Genomic DNA, 18,789 nt, shown 5'->3' with positions numbered 1-18,789 from the left:
AGGTGCACTGAGAAATGTCTCAGCCCTGTAACGGTGCCAATAACACCCCTTCACTGGGAGCTGCAGTTAAAGATTAGATTAGATTCCCTACAGTGTGGAAACACACCCTTCGGCCCAACAAGTCCACACCGACCCTCCGAAGAACAACCCACCCAGACCCATTCCCCTACATTTACCCCTTCACCTAACACTACGGGCAATTTAGCATGACCAATTCACCTAACCTGCACATTTTTTTGGACTGTGGGAGGAAACTGGAGCATCCGGAGGAAACCCACGCAGACACTGGGAGAACGTGCAAACTCCACACAGCCAGTTGCCTGAGGCGGGAATTGAACCCGGGTCTCTGGCGCCTGTGAGGCAGCAGTGCTAACCACTGTGCCACCGTGCCGCATCTTTAAAGCTGATGACATTTCCTTTGAGTGGGAGAGTTAGAAATGCTATCTACATCGGGGTGGGGAATTCACTGGGAGAGTCATCCTTGCCTGCCGTCTTTAGGATTTGTTATGACTGACCGACACACTCCTCCATTCCAAGCAGAGGCAGGGAGTGGGGTCTCCATTTGTTTTTGGACCATCAGGAGCTGATTTCCCCTCCTCCCCCCCCTCCGGGTCCATGTGCAGCTGCATCCCCCTGAGCCAGCTCCAGGACTCCACCCAACCCACTACAACAACAATCAGTGCCCAGAGACTTCCTCTCTGTGAGAACAGGTTCTGAACTTTACCCACATGGGTACAGTCATGCAACCACAGTGATAACAGGCGAATGACCCAAACAACACAAGTTCCAATCCTCTTGTGAAAGTTTGAGAATTTGAAGTCAATTTTTCAAAAAAAAAGAAAGTTTTTTTTAAAACATCAGAGAATTAAGAGCTCCCTGGTCTCAGGAAGTGCTGTTAAAAATGCTACATGTTCATTAATGCCCTTTCAAGAAGGAACTCAGCCCTGTCTTTGCCAAATGGGTCTCTGGCTCCACATTACTGTAGCACCTCTGAAATGGGCTAGTCAGACACTCAGCGATATCAAACTAGGGACAGGCAAGAAAGTGCACCCTCATACCCTGGAAATGATTAGCAGAATACACCAGCAGCTCCTGATCCAGCTTCAGCCTCTTGCACATTCCCAACTCTCCACTGAACTTTCCCCAAATCGCAGCACAAATTCACTGATCCCGACATCTTTCCTCACTTTCATACTGCCTACATCATAGACAAGGTGCTTTCACTAGCCCAGGCTTCAGATGGCTTTAAAAGCAAAGAGTTGGACAATCCCTCCTGTTTAACCCAGTTCAATCCAGACAAATGTGAGGTGATGCATTTTGGGAAGTCTAATTCTAGAGAGAATCATACAATGAACAGAAGAGCCTTGGGAAAAGTTGATGAGCAGAGAGATCTGGGAGTATAGGCCCATTGTACCCTGAAGGTGGCTGCACAGGTGGATAGACTGGTCAGGAAGGCATTTGGTATGCTTGCCTTCATTGGACGGGATATTGAGTATAAGAACTGGCAGGTCATTTTAAAATTGTACAAGACTTTGATTATGCTGCATTTAGAATACTGTGTACAGTTCTGGTCGCCACATTACCAAAAGGATGTGGACGTTTTGGAGAGGGTGCAGAGATGGTTTACGAGGATGTTGCCTGGTATGGAAGGTGCTAGCTATGAAGAGAGGTTGAGTAGGTTAGGTTTGTTTTCACTAGAAAAAAGGAGATTGAGGGGGGACCTGATTGAGGTTTACAAAATCATGAAGGGTATAAACAGGTGGATAGAGATAAGCTTTTCCCCAGGGTGAAGGATTCAATAACGAGAGGTTATGCTTTCAAGGTGAGGTGAACAGTTTAAGGGGGATACATGCGGCAAGTACTTCACACAGAGGGTGGTGGGCGTCTGGAACGCGTTGCCAACAGAGGTAGTAGAGGCAGGTGCGGTAGATTCATTTAAGATGCGTCTGGACAGATGCACGAGTAGGTGGGGAGCAAAGGGACACAGATGCTTAGGAATTGGGCGACAGGTTTAGACAGTAGATTTGGATCGGCTCAGGCTTGGAGGGCTGAAGGGCCTGTTCCTGGGCTGTAAACTTTTTTTGTTCTTTGTTTTTTGCATTCTAAAAACATGTTCTCACTTCAGTGTGGTGTGCAGTGAAGTTCCTGGAAGACTGCTTTATTCATTTTCATTCTATCCCCGTGACTTTACACAGGGTCGGTCTTTTACTTAAAAAAAAACAATGACTCACCACTTCCCTTGACCAGGAGTAACCACCCCACCATTCCTTTCCTCCTGGAAGTGGGTTAGTAGGAATGGGATGGATCGGAGGAGGTGGCAAGAGGAAGGTAAGTGAGAGGGATTGATACACTAATGAAGAATAGCAAGTTAGGAACAGGAGACTTGGTCCATTTAGGTTTAATGCAGCCAGCAGGGTTTTAAACCACCAGTTAGCAACATGACCTGCCTTCAGGTGTTTTGCCTCTAAGTTTTAATTCAGCAAGCCTTAGAGATTAGGAATGCTAAAAGGAGCTTAGTTCAGACAAATAAGAAGGGTCCTCACCTTTAGAATCTCGTACATGTAGAATCGAATGTCGTAGTCCGATAACGTCTGGTACAATTGCTGTGGAATTGAGAAAAGGATGTAAGTGATCCTCACAAATCTTCACACCAGCCCAGCCCGTCCAACACGCACCAATGTGTCAAAATGACAGGAGACTTGGCAGGGTGAAACCTGGGAGACACAATTCTCCCAACAAGACAATTCTCCAAGCATTTCCAGCTAGCTGGGACAGTGGTAAAAATTAACACTTACCTCCCCTCTCCATCAACCATCCCCATATCATCATCCCGCACACTCGACATTGTTGGTTAAGGCAAGGTCAAAATGTTACAGCCCTGCAGAAAGCAGGGCAGTTTGGCAACAGTGACAGGCCAGGGTAAAAGGTAGCAGCAGGAAGATGAGTTAGTGGAATAGTTTGGCAGATGTCAGAGGGGACGCGGTGGTGGAATAGTAACATCATTGGACAAGCAAACCAGAACACCAGCTAACGTTCTGAGGACACAAGCTTGAATCTCATTGGATGGTGGGATCTGAATTCAATAATCAAAGAGTAACAAAGAGTAGTGATAAACGGCTCCCTTTCGGAATGGCAGGCGGTGACCAGTGCTGTGCCGCAGGGATCACTACTGGGACTGCAGCTTTTTACAATGAACATTAATGATGTAGATGAAGGTATTAAAAGTAATATTAGCAAATTTGCTGATGACACAAAGCTGGGTGGCAGGGTGAAATGTGAGGAGGATGTTAGGAGATTACAGGGTGACCTGGACAGGTTATGAGAGTGGACGGATGCATGGCAGATGCAGTTTAATGTGGATAAATGTGCAATTACCCACTTTGGTGGCAAGAACAGGAAGGCAGATTACTATCTAAATGGAGTCAAGTTAGGTAAAGGGGCAGTACAACATCATCTAGGTGTTCTTGTACATCAGTCAATGAAAGCAAGCATGCAGGTACAGCAGGCAGTAGAACATAGAACATAGAACAATACAGCACAGAACAGGCCCTTCGGCCCACGATGTTGTGCCAAACATTTGTCCTAGCTTAAGCACCCATCCATGTACCTATCCGATTGCCGCTTAAAGGTCACCAATGATTCTGACTCTGCCACTCCCACAGGCAGCGCATTCCATGCCCCCACCACTCTCTGGGTAAAACACCTACCCCTGACATCTCCCCTATACCTTCCACCCTTCACCTTAAATTTATGTCCCCTTGTAACACTCTGTTGTACCCGGGGAAAAAGTCTCTGACTGTCTACTCTATCTATTCCTCTGATCATCTTATAAACCTCTATCAAGTCACCCCTCATCCTTCCCCATTCCAATGAGAAAAGGCCTAGCACTCTCAACCTATCCTCGTACGACCTATTCTCCATTCCAGGCAATATCCTGGTAAATCCCCTCTGCACCCTCTCCAAAGCTTCCACATCTTTCCTAAAGTGAGGCGACCAGAACTGCACACAGTACTCCAAATGTGGCCTAACCAAGGTCCTGTACAGCTGCAACATCACCTCGCGACTCTTGAATTCAATCCCTCTGCTAATGAACGCTAATACACCATAGGCCTTCTTACAAGCTCTATCCACCTGAGTGGCAACTTTCAAAGATCTATGAACATAGACCCCAAGATCCCTCTGTTCCTCCACCTCACTAAGAACCCTACCGTTAACCATGTATTCCGCATTCTTATTTGTCCTTCCAAAATGGACAACCTCACACTTGACAGGGTTGAACTCCATCTGCCACTCCTCAGCCCGGCTCTGCATCATATCTAAGTCCCTTTGCAGCTGACAACAGCCCTCCTCACTATCCACAACTCAACCAATCTTCGTATCATCTGCAAATTTACTGACCCACCCTTCGACTCCCTCTTCCAAGTCATTAATAAAAATTACAAACAGCAGAGGACCCAGAACTGATCCCTGCGGAACTCCACTTGTAACTGGGCTCCAGGCTGAATATTTACCATCTACCACCACTCTCTGACTTTGACCGGTTAGCCAGTTCTCTATCCAACTGGCCAAATTTCCGTCTATCCCATGCCTGCTGACTTTCCGCATGAGCCTGCCATGGGGAACCTTATCAAATGCCTTACTAAAAGCCATGTACACTACATCCACTGCTCTACCCTCATCCACATGCTTGGTCACCTCCTCAAAGAATTCAATAAGACTTGTAAGGCAAGACCTACCCCTCACAAATCCGTGCTGGCTGTCCCTAATCAAGCAGTGCCTTTCCAGATACTCATAAATCCTATCCCTCAGTACCCTTTCCATTACTTTGCCTACCACCGAAGTAAGACTAACTGGCCTGTAATTCCCGGGGTTATCCCTATTCCCTTTTTTGAACAGGGGCACAACATTCGCCACTCTCCAGTGCCCTGGTACCACCCCCGTTGACAGTGAAGCAAGCTAATAGCATGCTGGTCTTCATAACAAGAGGAATTGAGTATAGAAGCAAATAGGTCCTTCTGCAGCTGTCCAGGGCCCTGATGAGACTGCAACTGGAATATTGTGCGCAGTTTTGGGTCTCCAAATTTGAGGAAAGACATTCTGGCTATTGAGGGAGTGTAGCATAGGTTCACGAGGTCAATTCCTGGAATGACGGGACTATCTTACGCTGAAAGATTGGAGTGACTGGGCTTGTATACGCTTGAGTTTAGAAGACTGAGAGGGGATCTAATTGAGACATATAAGATTATTAAAGGATTAGACACTCTGGAGGCAGGAAGCATGTTTCCGCTGATGGGTGAGTCCCGAACCAGAAGACACAGTTTAAAAATAAGGGGTAGACCACTTAGAACAAAGTTGAGGAGAAACTTCTTCACCCAGAGAGTGGTGGGTGAATGGAATGCTCTGCCCCAGAAGGCAATGGAGGCCAAGTCTCTGGATATTTTCAAGAAAGAGTTGGATAGAGCTCTTAAGGATAGTGGAATCAAGGGTTATGGGGATAAGGCCGGAACAGGATACTGATTGAGGATGATCAGCCATGATCATAATGAATGGTGGTGCTGGCTCGAAGGGCAGAATGGCCTACTCCTGCACCTATTGCCTAATCCAATTCAGAATTAAAAGCTTGTCTACATGGTCACCGTCAGACTCTGTGCATTGTTGTAAAAACCTATGTGGTTCTTTCAGGAAGGAAATCTGCTGTCCTTCCTGGTCTGGCCTACATCCAACTCCAGACCCACGGCAACGTGGTTGTCTCTTAGTTGCTCCCTGGGCAATTAGGGAAGGGCTACAAAAGGTTGGCCTGGCCAGAGATACTCACATCCCATGAACAAATTTATAAAATAAAGCAATTTATTCCAGAGAACTATCAGGTAATAGGTTACAGGAGTGAAAACAAAATAAGGAACCTTTGTACAAATCCATTAGAAAGACAGTAAAAACTGCACAAAATCGTAGGTGGTCTGGTCCAAATACAAAATACTTTGCGAAAGGGCAAAACCTTTAAACTCAGGAGGCACAGGGACAGAGAGTGGACATCTGGAAACTTATACTTTCTCAGTCACCCTCAACTGATGGAGCAAGAGTGCTGAAGGTGGTCAAGGGGACCATCATCTTCCAGCCCATTTCGGGGAAAATGAGACCTAGATTGCACTACATGACTGTGGTCTCCAGTTCATAAAAAGGAAGCTCTACAAAACAAAACATTTACAAAAATAACATCAAGACTGAGAAATGACCATTGAGTGTTTGACCCCAGGAAAAATAAAACCGATTTATTTATTGTCAGATGTATTTTATTACAAAACACAGTGAAATGTGCTGCGTCGTGTCACCACACTCTGGCACCACCTTAGAAAACAGAAAAATAAACCAAAACATAGAAATAAAAGGCACAAAAATAAAGAAACAACATTCAACTTCACATGAGAGGTAAGTGGGAGGATTTCCCAAAGTTTGATGTGTCAGCTGACAGTAATACATAATGTCAGCTAGTTACTGAGACAGGCTGTATGGCCAACCGATGTCTGCTAGGGTCTATACTTTACCCAAGTCTCATCCCTGTTTCCACCCACCTAATCTGTTCTTTCCTCCTCCGTGTATCATCTTTACCTCAATCTATCCCGTGCAATCCACATTCTCACCACTCCTTGAGCAACAAAGTTTTTCCTGAATTTCTGCTTGGATTTATTTGACTGGATTATTAACATGAGACCTTGCCTCAAATATATTATCTTCCCCACATTTATCCTAATGAGCCCCACTGAACTCTAAAACGTCTCTATCCAATTACCTCTCATGTAAAGTTGAATGTTGTTTCTTTATTTTTGTGGATTTTCAGAATCTACATTTTTGATGAAGTCCCACATAAGATGTAATTATGTAATAATTAAAGCATAGAGATTGGAGGCAATAATTTGGCATGGAGCGAGAATTGGTTAGCAGGCAGGAAACAGAGAAGGAATAATCAGGTCTCTTTATGGACTGGAAGGTGGTGAGAAGTAGGGCCTATATGATTCAGGGTTTAGACCCCAGCAATGTATCCATAACAATTTCTATAGGGGAAATCAAATGTAATATTCCCAAGACTGCTGATAACACAAAACAAAGTGTGACTGAGAGTTGTCAGGAAGAGTCTTTAAGGTGAATTTGACAAACTGAGTAAGTAGGAAAATATATGGCAGACTAATATAATGTCAATACATGTGAAATTATCTATTTCAGTAGGAAAGAAGAGTGGCAGAGTATTATTTAAATGTTGATAGATTAGGAAATAATGATGTACAAAAGGGACCTGGGTGTCCTTGTACACCAGTCACTGGAAGTAACCATGCACGCACAGCAAGTAGTTAAGGAGGCAAGTTGGATGTGGGCCTTTATTGCTAGAGGATTTCAAGCAAGGAAGTGCCTTGGTGTGAACACCATGTATTGTGGAGATGAGCATTGCGTGCCGTTTTGATTTACTTATCCAAGAAAAGATACATAGAGCAAGTGCAGCAGAGATTCACCAAACTAACTCCTAGAACACAGAACATTACAGCACACTACTGGCCCTTCTGCCCTCAATGTTGTGCTGACCTGTGGAACCTACACTATTGCACTCTCGTCCATACCTATCCAATGATCATTAAAATGCCGTTAAAGTTGGCGAGTCTACTTCTGTTGCAGGCATGGTGTTTCATACCCCTACTACTGAGTAAAGAAACTACCACTGACATCTGTCCTATATCTATCACTCCTCAATTTAAAGCTACGTCCCCTCGTGCTAACCATCACCCCCATCTGAGAAAAAAGCCTCTCCCTGTCCACCCTATCTAACCCTCTGATCATCTTGTGTGTCTCAATTGAGTCACCTCTCAACCTTCTTCTCTCTAATGAAAATAGCCTCAAGTCCCTCAGCCTTTCCTCATAAGACCTTCCCTCCATACCAGGCAACATCCTAGTAAATCTTCTCTGAACCATTTCTAAAGATTCCACATCCTTCCTGTAATGCGGTGACCAGAACTGTACACAATACTCCAAGTGTGGCTGCACCAGAGTTCTGTACAGCTGCAGCATGACCTCATGGCTCGAAACTCAATCCCTCTATCAATAAAAACTAACACCCTTATCAACCTAGGTGGCAACTTTCAAGGATCTATGTACATGGACACTGAGATCTCTCTGCTCATCTACACTACCAAGAACCTTACCATTAGCCCAGTACTTTGTATTCCTGTCACTCCTTCCAAACTGAATCACCTCACACTTTTCCACATTAAACTCCATTTGCCACCTCTCAGCCCAGCTCTGCAGCTTATCTATGTTCTTCTGTAAGCTGCAACATCCTTCAGCACTACTCTAACGACCTTAGTGTCACCGCAAATTTACTAACCCATCCTTCTATGCCCTCATCCAGGTCTTTTATAAAAATGACAAACAATTATGGACCCAAAATAGATCCTTACAATACCCCACTAGTAAGTGAACTCCAGGATGAATGTCAACCACTATCCTCTGTCTTCTTTCAGCTAGCCAATTTCTGATCCAAACCGCTAAATTGCCCTCAATCCCATGCTTACATGGTTTGTGTAATTGCCTACCTTATCAAACACCTTACTGAAATCTATATACATCACGTCAACTGCTTTAACCTCATTAATCTGTTTGGTCACCTTCTCAAAGAAAGGTGAAAATCTTCCTGGGACGGCAATTTTTATCTGAGGAGAGACAGAGTTGACTGGGCCGGTGACCACTGGAGTTCAGGAGAATGAAAGCAGATGTCATACATCAATGTAATTCTGACAGGACCAGACAGACAGGGGGAACATTGTCCCTGCATCCTGTGTCGGGAGTCTAGAATAATGGACACAGTCTCAGGATACAGGTTAAGCTATTTAGGAAAGAGAGGAGGGAAAATGTCTTCACCCAGAGTATGGATAACCTGTGGAATTCTTTGCCATGTTGAACTGTGAAAGCCAAGTCATTGAATATATTCAAGAAAGAGACAGATTTCTAGACACTAAAGGCATCAAGGGGTATAAGGAGGGAGCAGAAGTATGGTACTGAGATAGAAGATCATGTTGATGAATGGGCCAAATGGCCCACTCCTGCTCCTAGTCAAAAAGGTTTTAAAACTACACACAATGCTTCAGATGTGGTCTCAATAATGTGCTGCCCAACTGTTACTAAAAACTCCAACTTCAAACCACAATCATAGCATTTAAAAAATGATCACAAGCATTGTCCAGAGCAATGACAAACAGCTGGAATTCAGTCAGAGTCACTTTGACTGTGACATTGTCATAAGGATCACATTCTCAGAATAACGGGTTGAACATTCAAGTTGGAGATGAGGACGAACACATTCCCTCAGAAGGCAGCAAATCTGTGGAATTCTTTACCTCAGAGGGCTGCTGAGGCTGGAGGGGTCATTAAGTACATCATGGCTGAGATAGTCAGTTTGTTAATCAGGAAGGGAATTGAGGATGATGGGGAAAAGGCAGGAGAATGAAAGTGAGGATTTTCGGATCAGCCGTGATCTCATTGAAAAAATACGGAGGTATGGCATTGAGGGTGAGTTGGAGGTTTGGATTAGGAGTTGGCTGGCTGGAAGAAGACAGAGGGTAGTAGTTGATGGCAAAGGTTCATCTTGGAGTGCCGTCACTAGCAGTGTTCCGCAAGGATGTGTTTTGGGACCATTGCTGTTTGTCATTTTTATAAATGACCTGGAGGAGGGGTTAGAAGGTTGGGTGAGCAAGTTTGCGGATGATACGAAAGTCGGAGGAGTTGTAGACAGTGAGGAAGGATGTGGCAGGTTACAGCGGGATATAGATAAGCTGCAGAACTGAGCAGAAAGGTGGCAAATGGAGTTCAATGTAGCTAAGTGTGAGGTGATTCACTTTGGTAAGAGTAATAAAAAGATGGGGTACTTGGCTAATGGACGGATACTTGGTAGTGTGGATGAGCAGAGGGATCTTGGTGTCCATGTACACAGATCTTTGAAAGTTGCCACCCAGGTAAATAGTGCGGTGAAGAAGGCATATGGCGTACTGGCTTTTATTGGTAGAGGAATTGAGTTCTGGAGTACTGAGGTCATGTTGCAGTTGTACAAGACTCTGGTGCAGCCACATCTGGAATATTGTGTGCAGTTTTGGTCGCCATACTATAGGAAGGAGGTGGAGGCACTGGAACGGGTGCAGAGGAGGTTTACCAGGATGTTGCCTGGTATGGTAGAAAGATCGTATGAGGAAAGGCTGAGGCACTTGGGGTTGTTTTCATTGGAGAAAAGAAGGTTTAGGGGTGACTTGATAGAGGTGTTCAAGATGATTAGGGGTTTAGATAGGGTCGACAGTGAGAATCTTTTTCCACGTATGGAGTCAGCTATTACAAGGGGGCATAGCTTTAAATTAAGGGGGGGGGTAGGTATAGGACAGATGTTAGGGGTAGGTTCTTTATTCAGCGAGTCGTGAGTTCGTGGAATGCCCTGCCAGTAGCAGTGGTGGACTCTCCCTCATTATGGGCATTTAAGAGGCATATGGAGGATTGTGGCTAATGTAGGTTAGGTGGGCTTGGATCGGCGCAACATCGAGGGCCGAAGGGCCTGTACTGCGCTGTATTCTTCTATGTTCTATGAAGGACAAAGCAGGCAAAATGGCTGATTTCTGTTGCTATGTTTTATGGTCTTTTAGTGGATCAGATCTAGATTTAGAAACACCATCCAGAACATATCGCCTCCTTCTCCATCTATATTTTTTTGAACGATCTGATTGCGCATTTGCAGCATCCAATAACTAAACTAGACCAAAAGAATCAAGCACAGCACAGCACAGCAGCATGAGTCATTCCACTCTCTGAGAAGGGTTTTTCTCTATTAACTCATCCACACACTCCATTCATTGCAAACATGATCCTTTGGAACACACCCTAAATGATATCAGACCTCCTGGCATACCTACAATCTGGGTGTTACTGCTTTGCAGATGCCACTTGGTCTCATTGGTGGTCAAGGATCTGAAAATGTCTCAGACTATATTCATCACACAAGTCACTGGGATGCCTCCTATCACATGCTCCTCGAGATCAGGCTACACCCTTACTTCATTCGCAATTTTATCTTGGACATCCTCATCAGGGTGGAGCCCTTATTATTGAATTCTCACACCAGTTCTTCCACAAACACCAAATTCCTTCACTTTAACACAATTAGTGGATGAGCTAACAAATGATTAGATTCCCTACAGTGTGGAAACAGGCCCTTCGTCCCAACAAGTCCACACCAACCCTCCGAAGAGCAACCCACCTGACCCATTCCCTACATTTACCCCTGACTAATGCACCTAACACTACGGGCAATTTAGCATGGCCAATTCACCTAACCTGCACATCTTTGGACTATGGGAGGAAACCGGAGCACCTGGAGGAAACCCTCGCAGACACTGGGAGAATGTGCAAACTCGACACAGCAGTTGCCCGAGGCAGGAATTGAACCCTGGTCCCTGGCGCTGGGAGGCAGCGTGGTAACCACTGAACCACCATGCCGCATTCATGTTATGAATTTTAGCTCAAGACCACCTTTGTACTTTCTTCCATTTTACTGGAGGCCCAATTCTACTTGCTGTTTGACTCATACAGTTGCTAGATTGAAGCATCTTAAACTCATGTGCATCATCGTGGCAATACCTGGTCTATTCCCGGGACCAACGTGGAAGCTGAGTAAAACATGCCTATCAGAGGTGAGAAACTGTAACCAACTCCTAATGTGAGCATCTTTTCATAGCAGGAAGTGGTAGAACAGCAAGTAGAAGAACCAATGAGTTGAGATCTCCTTAAGTGTGAAATCTTTAACAGGAATCTCCAGATTTTAAGGCCAGCCCTACTTTTTGCTTTCTCCATAAAATGCAGGGAGAGAAGGATATGGAGCTATCCTTCTCGAAAGCAAAGGGGAACAGCTGCAAGGGAACAGTATTAGGTTTCACGTCACACACCATTCCAATGTGAAACAATATCTTCAAACCTTCACCATGGCTGGGTTACACTGGAACTCCATCCTGAACAGCAACGTGGGTGTAACTACACCACAGGAACTACAGCTGCTCAGGAAGAATCTGCCGAGAATTTCTTCCGAAAGATTTTCAAATGTTGTTTGTCACATTTATGAGAGATCATAGCTTTGTAGCTCCCTTTGACTCAGCTAGGAAAATTACCAGCCTGAAATCAAATCAGCTTTGTAAGAAAGAAAATTTTAATACATTCAAGGGATGGGGGCATCACTAGATAGGAGAGGATTTACTGCCCTGGAGCTAGTGGTAGTGAGCTGCCTTCTCGAACTGCTGCAGTTTATGTGCTGTAGGTAGACACACAGTCTGGATGGTGGGTGAATGCCAGGATTTTGACCCAGTGACACTGAAGGAGTGGTGATATATTTCCAAGTCTGGATAGTGAGTGGCTTGGAGGGGAACTTGTAGGCATTCTTATATATCTGCTGTCTTTGTCCTTCTAGATGGTATATTCCCAGTAAGGGAAGGTGCTAGCCTGGGTGAGATAACACAGTGTGTCTTGTAGATAATGTGCATCAGTGGTGGAGGGAGGGAATATTGAAGGAAATAGACTATGGAATGCCTTCGTGAGATTACTTTTGAACTGCAAAATTGAATTAGCACAAAGATGGGTAAATGGGCTCAATCTGTGCAATGAGTTTCTACCTACAACCATACCTTGGTCAATAATTACGAGATAATTCCTGCAACCACCTCTTCAAAACAATTCATAACTTAACTCACCTTGAAGTCGGTGTTGTTTACATGTTCAAATACCAGTGCAGGCGTCCGAGACTGAGAAAGGCCCATTCCAAGGCATGGAAAGAAAAGAAAGAAGTTTTTAGTCCGGTGTTTAATTAAATTAGATATATTTAGAGAAAAGCATGACCTGCATTTCCATGTACTGTATGTCCAAATATACTCACTGGAGTGTTGGAGAACGAGAAGGGATTCAGATGAAACATTTCAGGTTCTAAGGGAATTTCATACAGCGCAGTACAGGCCCCCTCAGCCCTGGATGATGTGTCGACCTGTGAAACCAATCTGAAGCCCATCTAACCTACACTATTCCATTATCATCCATATGTTTATCCAATGACCATTTAAATGCCCTTGAAGATGGCAAGTCTACTACTGTTGCAGTGTGTTCCACGCCCCTATTACTCTCTGAGTAAAGTAACGAGCTCTGATATCTGTCCTATATCTAACACCCCTCAATTTAAAGCTATGTCCCCTCGTGCTAGCCATCACCATCCGAGGAAAAAGGCTCTCACTGGCCACCCTATCTAAACCTCTGATCATCCTGTATGCCCCCAAGTCACCTCTCAACCTTCTTCTCTCTAATAAACACAGCCTCAAGTCCCTCAGCCTTTCCTCAAAAGACCTTCCCTCCATACCAGGCAACATCCTGGTATTTCTCTTCTGCACCCTTTCCAAAGCTTCCACATCCTTCCTATAATGCGCCAACCAGAACTGTATGCAATACTCCAAGTGTGGCCACACCAGAGGTTTGTACAGCTGCAACATGACCTCATGGCTCTGAAACTCAATCCCTCTACCAATAAAAGCTAACAATTCTATCAACATGGGTGGCAACTTATCTGAGGTTGAGAGGTGACTTGGGGGCATACAGGATGATCAGAGGTTTAGATAGGGTGGCCAGTGAGAGCCTTTTTCCTCGGATGGTGATTTAGTAAAGGGAGGTCATGCCTGACAAACCTGTTGGAATTTTTTGAAGAGGTAACAAGTAGGTTAGACCAGGGAAACCCAGTGGATGTGGTCTATCTAGACTTTCAAAAGGCCTTTGATAAGGTGCCACACGGGAGGCTGCTGAGCAAGGTGAGGGCCCATGGTGTTCGAGGTGAGCTGCTGGGATGGATTGAGGATTGGCTGTCTAACAGAAAGCAGAGAGTTGGGATAAAAGGTTCTTTTTCAGAATGGCAGCCGGTGACGAGCGGTGTCCCGCAGGGTTCAGTGCTGGGGCCACAGCTGTTCGCATTATATATTAATGATTTGGATGAGGGAACCGGGGGCATTCTAGCGAAGTTTGCCGATGATACGAAGTTAGGTGGACAGGCAGGTAGTACTGAGGAAGTGGGGAGGCTACAGAAAGATCTCGACAGGTTGGGAGAGTGGTCCAGGAAATGGCTGATGGAATTTAACGTGAGCAAGTGCGAGGTCTTGCACTTTGGCAAAAAGAATAAAAGCATAGACTACTTTCTAAATGGTGAGAAAATTAATAAAGCCAAAGCACAAAGGGATCTGGGAGTGCTAGTCGAGGATTCTCTAAAGGTAAACATGCAGGTTGAGTCCGTGATTAAGAAAGCGAATGCAATGTTGTCTCTTATCTCAAGAGGGTTGGAATATAAAAGCAGAGATGTACTACTAAGACTTTATAAAGCTCTGGTTAGGCCCCATTTGGAGTACTGTGTCCAGTTTTGGTCCCCACACCTCAGGAAGGACATACTGGCACTGGAACGTGTCCAGCGGAGATTCACACGGATGATCCCTGGAATGACAGGTCTAACATATGAGGAACGGCTGAGGATACTGGGATTGTATTCGTTGGAGTTTAGAAGATTAAGGGGAGACTTAATAGAGGCGTACAAAATAATACATGGCATGGAAAAGGTGGATGCTAGGAAATTGTTTCAGTTAAACGAGGAGACTAGGACCCGTGGACACAGCCTTAGAATTAGAGGGGGTCATTTCAGAACAGAAATGCGGAGACATTTCTTCAGCCAGAGAGTGGTGGGCCTGTGGAATTCATTGCCACGGAGTGCAGTGGAAGCCGGGACGCTAAATGTCTTCAAGGCCGAGATTGATAGATTCTTGTTGTCTAGAGGAATTAAGGGCTACGGGGAGAACGCTGGTAAGTGGAGCTGAAATGCGCATCAGCCATGATTGAATGGCGGAGTGGACTCGATGGGCCGAATGGCCTTACTTCCACTCCTATGTCTTATGGTCTTATGGTCTAACTTCTAGGAATCTATGTACATGGGTACTGAGATTTCTCTACATTACCAAGAATCTTACCATTCGCCCAGTACTCTGTATTCCTGTTACTCCTTCGAAAGTGAATCACCTCTCACTTCTCCACATGAAACTCCATTTGCCACCTCAGCCCAGCTCTGCAGCTTATCAATATCCCTCTGTAAGCTGCAACACCCTTCGTCACTATCCGCAACTTCTCCAACTTTAGTGTCACCTGCAGATTGACTTACCCATCCAGGTGCCCTCATCCAGGTCATTTATAAAAATGACAAACAGCAGTGGGCCCAAAACAGATCCTTGTGGTACCCCACTAGTAACTGAACTCCAGGATGAATATTTCCCATCAACCACCACTCTCTGTCTTCTTTCAACTAGCCAATGTCTAATCCGAACCACTAAATCACCCTCAATCCCTTGCTTCCATATTTTGTGCAATAGCCTACCGTGGGGAACCTTATCAAATGCCTTGCTGAAATTCATATACACCACATCAACCGCTTTACCCTCATCTACCTGTCACTTTCTCAAAGAATTCAATCAGGTTTGTGAGGCACGACCTGCCCTTCATAAAATTGTGTTGACTATCCCTAATCAAATTGTTCCTTTCTATATGATTATAAACTCTATTGCTTGTAATTCTTTCCAAAACATTTTCCCCCAACCAAAGGAAGGCTCACTGGTCTATAATTACCAGGGTTGTCTCTACTCCCCTTCTTGAACAAGGGAACATTTGCTAACTTCCACTATTCCTGTAGACAATGACAACATAACATTCAAAGCAAAAGGCTCTGCAATCTCCTCATTAGTTTCCCAGAGAATTCTAGGATAAATCTCATCTGGGCGAAAGTGAGGACTGCAGATGCTGGAGATCAGACTCAAGATTAGAGTTGTGCTGAAAAAGCACAGCAGGTCAGGCAGCATCCGACAAGCAGGAGAATCGACATTTCAGGCAAAAGCCTGATTTTCCTCCTGCTCGGATGCTGCCTGACCTGCTGTGCTTTTCCATCGCCATTCTAATCTTGACTCTAAATCCCATCTGGCCCAGGAGATTTATCTATTTTCACACTTTCTAGAATTGCTAACACCTCCTTGTGAATCTCAAGCCCATCTAATCTAGTAGTCTGTTTCTCAGTATCCTCAACAACACTGTCTTGTTCCTGTATGAATACTAATGAAAAATATTCATTTAGCATCTCTCCTACCTCTTCAGACTCCACGCACAACTTCCCACTATTGTCCTTGACTAGCCCTAATCTTACCCTCGTCTTTCTTTTATTCCTGACATACCTATAGAAAGCTTTAGGGTTTTCCTTGATCCAACCTGCCAAAGACTTGTCATTACCCCTCCTGGCTCTTAGTTCTCTCTTTAGGTCTTTCCTGGCTAACTTGCAACTCTCAAGAATCCTAACTGAGCTTTCATGTCTCATCCTAACATAAGCCGCCTTCTTCCTCTTGACAAGAGATTCAACTTCTTTAGTAAACCACGGTTCCCTTGCGCGACCACTTACTGCCTGCCTGACAGGAACATACTTATCAAGGACCCGCAGTAGCTGTTCCTTGAACAAGCTCCACATTTCAATTGTGCCCATCCCTGCAGTTTCCTTCCCCATCCTCTGCATCCTAAATCTTGTCTAATTGCATCATAATTGCCTTTCCCCCAGCTATAACTCTTGCCTTACAGTATATACCTATCCCTTTCCATCGCTAAAGTAAATGTAACCGAATTGTGGTCACTGCCACCAAAGTGCTCACCTACCTCCAAATCTGACACCTGGCCAGGTTCATTACTCAGTACCAAATCCAATGTGGTCTCGCCTCTTGATGGCCTATCTATATACTCCAGCATCTGCAGTACCCACTTTTTCCTATCTACATACTGTCAGGAAACCCTCCTGCACATATTGGACAAAAACTGACCCATCTAAAGTACTCAAACTATAGCGTTTCCAGGCAATATTTGGAAAGTTGAAGTCCCCCATAACAACTATCCTGATACTTTCGCTCCTATCCAGAATAATCTTTTCCTCTACATCTCTGGAACTATTCAGAGGCCTACAGAAAACTCCAACAGGATGACCTTGCCTTTCCTCTTTTTAACCTCAACCCATACTACCTCAGTATACAAGTCCTCAAAGCCACCATAATACTGTAACAATAGCACACCTCCCCCTCTTTCACCACCTTCCCTGATCTTACTGAAACATCTAAAACTGGAACCTGCAACAACTATTACTGTCTCTTCTTTACCCATGTCTCCAAAATGGCCACAACATCAAAGTCCCAGGTACCAGCCCATGCTGCAACTTCACCACCTTATTCTGGATGCTCCTGGCATTGAAGTAGACTCACTTCAAACCACCTTCCTGCCTGCTGGTACACTCCCGCGACCTTGAAATCTTATTCATGACCTCAGTACTCTCAACCGCCTGTACACATTCAGGTTTCATAAAGTAGATACTGAGAGGCATTTACAAAAGCATTCTGAGCCAATGTTAAACAGGTTGGGATTCTGCACAAATTACTTTAGAACAATGACAGGCGACCTCAGAGTATCACATCAGAGTCCAGAGGGGCTTGATGGGGTAAATGCTGAGAGGATGTTCCCCCTCATGGGAGAGTCGAGGACCAGAGGGCACAGTCTCAGAACAAAGGGGCAGCGATTTAAGACTGAGATGACGAGGAATTTCTTCTCTCAGAGGGTTGAGTCTCTTTGGAAATCCTTGCCACAGAGAATGTGGGAGCAGAGTTCTTCTGTATATTTAGGACTAAGATTGATGGCATCTTGATTAGTTGGGGAATGGAGGGATAAGGGGAAAGGGCAGGAAAGTGGATGTGAGGAATGTGGGATCAGCCATGATCCTATTGAATGACGCAGCAGGTTCGAGGGGCCGAATGGCCTACTCCTGTTCCTTCTGGTCTTATAGTTATATGAACACCAGGAGGATCACAAACCAGGATGTTATAAACATATGAGTTAGGGCCACTCAGCCCTTCCAGCCTGGCTCCACTATTCGATAAGATCATGCTGACCTGATTACTCCACATTCCCACCTAGTCCAAATAACCTTTCAACCCCTTGCTTACCAATAATCGATCTCTGCTTTTCAAGTACTTAAAGGCTCTGCTATTATCACTTTTTGAGGAGGCAAAGATTCACATCCCTTGGAGATTTTTTTTTCCTTCATCTGTCTTAAATGGGCAACCTTTTTTTTTTTAAAAGTGACCCCGAGAATCTCCCAATGGAGGAAACATTCCAAACAGCAGACTGGCCAAAGAAGTAAAATCCCAGGGGATACAGGGCAACATGTCAAATTGGATCCAAAGCTGGGTTAATGCCAGGAAACGAATACTAATAATCGATGGCTGTCCATGCGAATAGAAAGCTGTTTCAGGTGGTGTTTTGTAGGGCTCAGTGTTGGGTCCCCTGCTGGTTTTGGACACAGTAATGATCTGGATTTGAACATGGGGAGTACAGTTGGGAAATTTGTGGATGACAAAAAATTAGTTGCATAATGCAGAGGATAGGTGCAGGCGCCAAAATAATAGAAGGCTGGAATTCAACTGTGGTACGTGTGAGGTAATGCATTTAGGTAAACAGTAAAAGGGAAAACACAATAAACAGTAATATACTGAGGGGGTAGATAAAGTGAGAGATCTTACCATGCAATAGCACAAGTTCCTAAAAGTAGCAGCACAGGTATGAGAGGTATAGAATGCTCTCCTTCATTGGTGAAGGTACAGAATATAGAAGTAGGTATATAATGATGAAACTGTATAAGACAGT

At 44.7% G+C, this 18,789-nt stretch overlaps 1 protein-coding gene across 2 annotated transcripts in view; it reads right to left on the bottom strand.

The window, feature by feature from the left end:
- LOC122550203 (casein kinase II subunit alpha) overlaps positions 1–18,789 on the bottom strand; it is an 89,105-nt gene that overhangs the window by 28,279 nt on the left and 42,037 nt on the right. For both annotated transcript variants that reach the window (XM_043690952.2, XM_043690954.2), the window contains exons 5-6: positions 12,756–12,806; positions 2,544–2,603 (exon numbers count right to left, since the gene is read on the bottom strand). In XM_043690952.2, coding sequence (XP_043546887.1) covers positions 2,544–2,603; positions 12,756–12,806 — 111 coding nt within the window. The remainder of the gene's footprint in view (positions 1–2,543; positions 2,604–12,755; positions 12,807–18,789) is intronic.

The sequence above is a fragment of the Chiloscyllium plagiosum genome, unplaced genomic scaffold (assembly GCF_037043375.1).
Source record: "Chiloscyllium plagiosum isolate Xiang-an unplaced genomic scaffold, Cpla_swu_hap1 HiC_scaffold_5, whole genome shotgun sequence".
In the NCBI taxonomy this organism is placed as follows: domain Eukaryota; kingdom Metazoa; phylum Chordata; class Chondrichthyes; order Orectolobiformes; family Hemiscylliidae; genus Chiloscyllium; species Chiloscyllium plagiosum.
The sequence above is the reverse complement of the archived record's forward strand: the minus strand, read 5'-3'. Positions and strand labels throughout refer to the sequence as shown.